Raw genomic sequence first — 5,767 nt, 5'->3', positions numbered from 1 at the left:
AGATCATGACCTGAACCAAAGTCAGATGCTTAACCAACTGAGCCACTCAGGTGCTCCCACTTGCCTACTGTTCTTTGCCTACCACCATGTTCATTCATTCATTCAATTATTCTTTCAAGAAATATTTATTACGTATTCCTCACCATGTCCCCCTGTCCACGCTATCCCAAGTGCATGGGACTGCTTGCTGTTCCCCTAACATGCCAGGCTTCTTTTTGTGCCTCTGTGTTTGCTTATACTTTTCCTTGTGCTATGAATGCCTTTCTCCCATTTTCCACTAGACCAACTCAGAGTCATCTCAGTGCAAATCTCCTTTTGAAATCTTCTGGATAGCTATCATCCTCTGTGGCTTCTTATCATTTCCTACCTTGATTATAGTATTTAGCACGTTGTTTTGAAATTACGTGTCCATGTATAACAAGGTAATAATACCTTGATACACTCAGAGGTGTGATTTTTTCCTCTGTAAATTCCTTCCTCTGCCTACTTCTCCTACCCTTTTTTATATGTACTTTTATATGTACTTTTTATACTACTACCCTCAGGATAGGGCAATTACTGCCATATTCACTGGACAAAGGATTTATTGCACAAATCTGAACACCAAAATGGACTTGTGAGATTCACAGCAAAATTATAAAGTTGATAGATGGGACAGAAAATCTTTTCTAGCTTTCAAGAGCTTGAACACTTAAAGTACAAATGTCAATATTTGTACCCTGAGCAAAAGATTTTGCAGCTGAGAAATGAAGAGCCAGCCTATCCAGCTACTCCATTCCTACTCTTGTATAGATTAGCAAAAAATTAGTTAAAAAATAGGTATCCGGCTTCTGACACCTGCCTGTCCTCAAGCCAAGTTTCAGGTGGGAGTGAGAACTTAGGCCTCACTTCCTCTCTGGGACCTGGAAAAGTAACAACAGTGCAGATGTATTCTAAGCCAATGGTAGCATTAAGGAGAAAATGTGCTGTGCCATGTTGAGGCAAGGGAGGGATGAGAGAACCTCTGAGTTTTCCCCAGAGTGGCATGAAACCAGAATCTGGAAGCTCCTGTGCCCCCCAAGAAGCATAAGATATTGATGAAGGACAACCAGTAACCCTAAAGGTCCCAGAAGTCAAAATGAGGACGCTGCAAAGGGATTGCATGGCTCCAATGACCAGGGGTTCCGTGGATGGCCAGTCCCAACACTGTGGCCCTTCCATACGCATTTCTTGTCTTTGCATCTCCAGTGGCTAGCACCGTGGCCATGAAATGTTTCCTTTGTAAAATAATGTAGCCAGAAAGATGGAGCAGTAGTTACCAAAGGAACTCAGTTCTATTAACACCATTTTCCTCAACTCTCCATGTAACCCTCAAGTACCCTTAATAATAAAATAACTCTCCAACTCATAGAAACAGAGAGTAGAACTGTAGTTGCCAGAAGCTGAGGGGTGGGGGCGGAGAAATGAGAAGATGTTGGACAAAGGGTACAAACTTATTTATAAGATGAATACATTCTGGGGAATTTAATGTATAGTGTGGTGACTATATTACCAGTACTGTATTGTATGCTTGCCATTTGCTGAGAGATCTTAAATGTTCTCCACAAACATACACACACAGAGGTAACTTATGTGAGGTGATGGATGTGTTGACTACCTTGCTGTGGTAATCCATTCTCTATATAGAGAGAAATAGACAAGTCATCATGCTACACACAATAAACTTATATAATTATTTGTCACCCATATTTCAATATCGCTGAAAAAAAAAAGTCCCCAACACACACACATAGACACACACACACTAATAATAACTCTAACAGTAGCCCTCTGATGAAAAACTGATAAGAAAATGTGGAAACAAATGACAAGTATATAGAATTTCAAAATCTTTAGGGCTACAGGCTCTGTGAGTATAAGTCAAGGCTGGAAACAAACACCCGAACTGTTTTGCAATCATTAATACTTTATTATATTAGTACTTGACATGTTCATTTTTCTCCTAAAATTTTATATAACCAATATATTATAAATATATAGACAGTTTCCTTACAAATATAAGTATCAGGCCAACGTCTGTGTTTAACAAATGCTTAATAAACATAGGTGCTAGATCCTTAGCCCCATCCTTCCCACCCCAGCCCACCCTGCACAGCCCCTCCCACACATTCTTACATTGTGGTTGTGTTGTCTACATTTTCATCCACATGGCACAGAGCCCCATTTTACCAACAGAGTTCCCGGGGAATGGCACCATGACACGTGACGGCATGGCTAGGAAGTAGTCATCGCGGCGCATAAACGAGCAGGCCACTGGTGCCTTCATTCTCCTCCGTCCGTTTTCAGGGGCTTGGGGCAGGGGAACAGCTATGGACTATGCTATGATTTGGAGGCGCCCCAGAAATGTAACACTAGATCTACTACAGAGCTTTGAGAATTCTGCGCAGGTCTTATCGAGAGGCCTATGAAGTGGAGAAAACCGGGGCCGCACAGGACTGGCTGCAGAGCGCTGGGTAAGGAACGGCGTCTCCCAGCTTCTTCAGCCCAACGCCGTTCAGGCGCTCACGTAGCGGACGATGGGGGTGACACAGGTGCAGCCCACGGTCACCCGCACCTTCTCCAGCCGGAAGGAGCGCGAGCAGCCTTGGGGCTCCCTCCGCAGGACCAGGAACTCCTGCTGGATGGGAACGGAATTCATGGAGCTGTCTTCCTGCCCCTCGGCGTTGATGCAGCCTGAGTGCCTGCACTGGGCCTCCACGATCTCCGAGGGGAACCGGTTCGGGTCCCGGGTGACGCTGCAGGAGGGGCGGACGGAGCAAGTGGTGAGACGAGGGAAAGGGAGACGGACATATGTGAGAGCCCAGGGCCGCTAGGTGCTCGCCTGCAGGGAGGCATTTCCCAGAGACCCAGGGCGGTGGCCAGATGGCCTGGGTTCATACACTGCCCTCCGGCAGCTGTTGTGACTGCCGAAGGCTGTTTCCTCCACTCTAAAATGGAAATTCTCACAGGTCTTTTCCATGGAATGGTTGAGAATATTCAGTGATACAACTGCACACAAAACGCTACACTGAAATATTGGCATTCAATAAATGTCAGATCTTTCATTTTTCATTGCAATGTTATAATTATTATTCATCCTTTGTCTAGATATGGAACATCGCTAGTAGGTCTCCTGATATACAGTCTACAAAGCCTGCTGCTTGGAAAGGAAAACCAAAGCCCCGGAGGTCTGTGAATGCACCACATGCTCTCAGTTTCTCCCTGAATACCCGTTCTGCCAGGGAACACAAAGGCAGCAAAGCCACGCCAGCCAACTTGCCACCAGACACGCTCCCTTCCTACAGGAAGCAATTTGGACAGCTCCAGAAGCCCTTCTAATTGCTCCTGGAATCTGTTTTCATACTTGTATTTGGAGCATAGATGAGGCCGTGGTATTCCAAGATCCAGCACATCAGACAGCAACCACAGGACGGTACCTTGAACATCCCATCCCCAAACTATGTCCCCTTCCCCAAACTGCGTCCCCTTCCCCAAACTGGCCTCTCTTGTCCACTCTGACCTCCTCACCATTCCTTGCAGGCTGATGTCTAATCTGAGTGGATCACTCCAAACTGACTTTTCTGGTTCCCACTTAGTCAGATTCAAAGATCATTATGTAGGCTGCTTTAAAGAGCCCCCTCTCTCAATATGGAAAGTTTGTAAACATCAACCTAGGGCTGCATGGAGCACCCAAAGGCAGAGAGTCAATAGAAAATTAGAAGCAAAACAGCAAGACCTCTGACCACACAGGAGGACCTAGCATGAACAGCAAACTGTGAGCTCCCAGGCAAAGTGGGATTTCTGTTTTTAAGGGCAAATACTAGGACTTTTTCCCCCTATATTTTCTAAATTCTCTACCTTATGATTAGAACAAATAAACATATTTTTCAAAAGAACATGAAGAGCAGTCTCATTTGCACTTACTTGTAATCCCAGGGGGAACTGGAGCGGTTCTGGAAATCATTTGCGACGGAAATACCCCCCTGGTTTTGCCTGAGGATGCGAATGTCGACCCTCACGCTGTTATCTTCCAGGGGAGGGCACAGGGCTGTATCCCCTGCTTTGGGGTTTTTCCGAGCTGCCACCTCCTTCAGGAGGGTGAGCCCCAACATCAACAGCAGCAGGGACTTAACCTGCAAAATAGAGAAAGTTGAGTGGGTTCGGAACGCTGGTGTCGCTTGCTCCCATGCTCTAGCTGAACTCAGCATGCCCAGCCTTTTAGGGGACCAGACTTCTCTCTGAACCTCAGATCCTCACCTGGAAATGGGAATAGTCATACATGAAGATATCAGGGTGCCAAACTGAGTATATACGCATTAGTCTGGTGATTGAGCCTCCAGCAGTCCGAGAGCTCCTCAGCAGTGGGGCAGAAAGGTTATCGGGATCTGGGACTGGGTTTAAATCTCATCACTGTATCTCTGGCTTCTCTTCTTTCCAAGTGGGTTATAACACTCCCTTCATAATAATATTCACAAGATTAAGTCTAATGTTCTAAATAAAGGATTAATAAATGATAGCTCTCATTTTTATTTCCAACCTTGTATTTCATGAATTCTCCACAAAATCCCTCTTCCCAGCCATCTCTCCACCTGGAATACACTGCTCCACCTCTATCTGTCCAAACCTTACTCTTCCATCAAGGTCCCACTTAGAGTTAGCCTTCTCCAGGAAGTCTCTAAAGTTACTCAATTAGATATGATTGTTCGTTTTTCCTTCAATCATAAAGCACTTGCCATCTAGCATTCAAGTGTCATTTCTTTATTGTCTGGAAATGTGCCCTCTGTGTTCATGTCAGATATACATCTATTGGATTGTAAGTTCCTGCAGGAGAATGTGTCCTAGAACAGGTATTCTACAAATATTTTCTGGATGAATGAAACAAACAAAACAATACAGTTAAATTAACAGTATATTTAAACTCAAAGCACTAAGAAAAACACTGTGCAAAACCAACCATAGTAAAGTTCCAATTATCCATGTTAATTGAAAGAAGCAGAGCCACTAATGATGCACAACAACAAAGAATATGGAAACTATTTGTCTTTAGCTCTGAAACATATATTTTTCCTACTTACATTGAAGTATCAGTTTATCAGGTATTACAGGAATACACAAAGAAAGTGCTGTGTGAAGACCTAATTAAAAGAAGAGCTAAAAATCTCTCCAGCTTCCTTTTGTCACAACCATGCTCTGCTCACCCTACAATCACCCCCGACCCTTACTGGATGGACAAGGCCCACTGCCAACTCTCAACATAATGCAGAACAAGAGCTAAAGCTGAGTTGCTTTCATTCTCTGGGCTCAATGTTGTTCAGACTCACATTTTCCATGGGTTAAGGTAGGGGAGGTGATTAGACATGTCCATTTAAAGGACCTTCTTTTTATATTTTACAGATGCTGGAGGCAAGAAATAACAAGAATAAACAGAAAGGTCATGGTGTCAACTTGCTGTATGAAGGCAGATGACACTAAAAAGAAGTTGAAAGCAAGATTGACCCAGATAAGTAGTAGTCTACTTTCATCTACTACAATCATTCACTCATTCAGCAACTCTTTCTCAACTCTATAGTGTGGGAACTCAAGATACATGCTCTGGGGTCAGATGTCCTGGGTCCATAACTCAGTTTCAGGACTCTGATTATCTGCGATTCAATTTTGTCCACCAGAAAATGTAAAGATCAAATGATATGACCCATATAAGGCATGAAAAGCACTGCCAGTATGTGATAAGTATTGAACACAGGTGGTT

At 44.0% G+C, this 5,767-nt stretch overlaps 1 protein-coding gene across 1 annotated transcript; it reads right to left on the bottom strand.

Moving 5' to 3' along the window:
- Positions 1–2,169: 2,169 nt before the first annotated feature.
- On the bottom strand, positions 2,170–4,147 carry IL17F (interleukin 17F). The gene is made up of 2 exons (XM_039217468.1): positions 3,943–4,147; positions 2,170–2,774 (listed from the first exon to the last, which is right to left on the bottom strand). The coding sequence occupies exons 1-2, from the start codon at positions 4,128–4,130 to the stop codon at positions 2,534–2,536; spliced, it is 429 nt and encodes a 142-aa protein (XP_039073399.1). The 5' UTR covers positions 4,131–4,147; the 3' UTR covers positions 2,170–2,533.
- Between the last annotated feature and the right edge of the window lie 1,620 nt (positions 4,148–5,767).

Source organism: Hyaena hyaena, unplaced genomic scaffold (genome assembly GCF_003009895.1).
Source record: "Hyaena hyaena isolate Hyena2069 unplaced genomic scaffold, ASM300989v1 scaffold_694, whole genome shotgun sequence".
NCBI lineage: Eukaryota > Metazoa > Chordata > Mammalia > Carnivora > Hyaenidae > Hyaena > Hyaena hyaena.
The sequence above is the reverse complement of the archived record's forward strand: the minus strand, read 5'-3'. Positions and strand labels throughout refer to the sequence as shown.

Excerpts from the sequence above, each read along its gene's own strand:
- IL17F (XM_039217468.1), bottom strand. The coding sequence starts at position 4,130 with ATGTTGGGGCTCACCCTCCTGAAGGAGGTGGCAGCTCGGAAAAACCCC. Across the intron at positions 2,775-3,942 it reads AGTTCCCCCTGGGATTACAA|CGTCACCCGGGACCCGAACC; the intron begins GTAAGTGCAAAT and ends CCCCTCCTGCAG.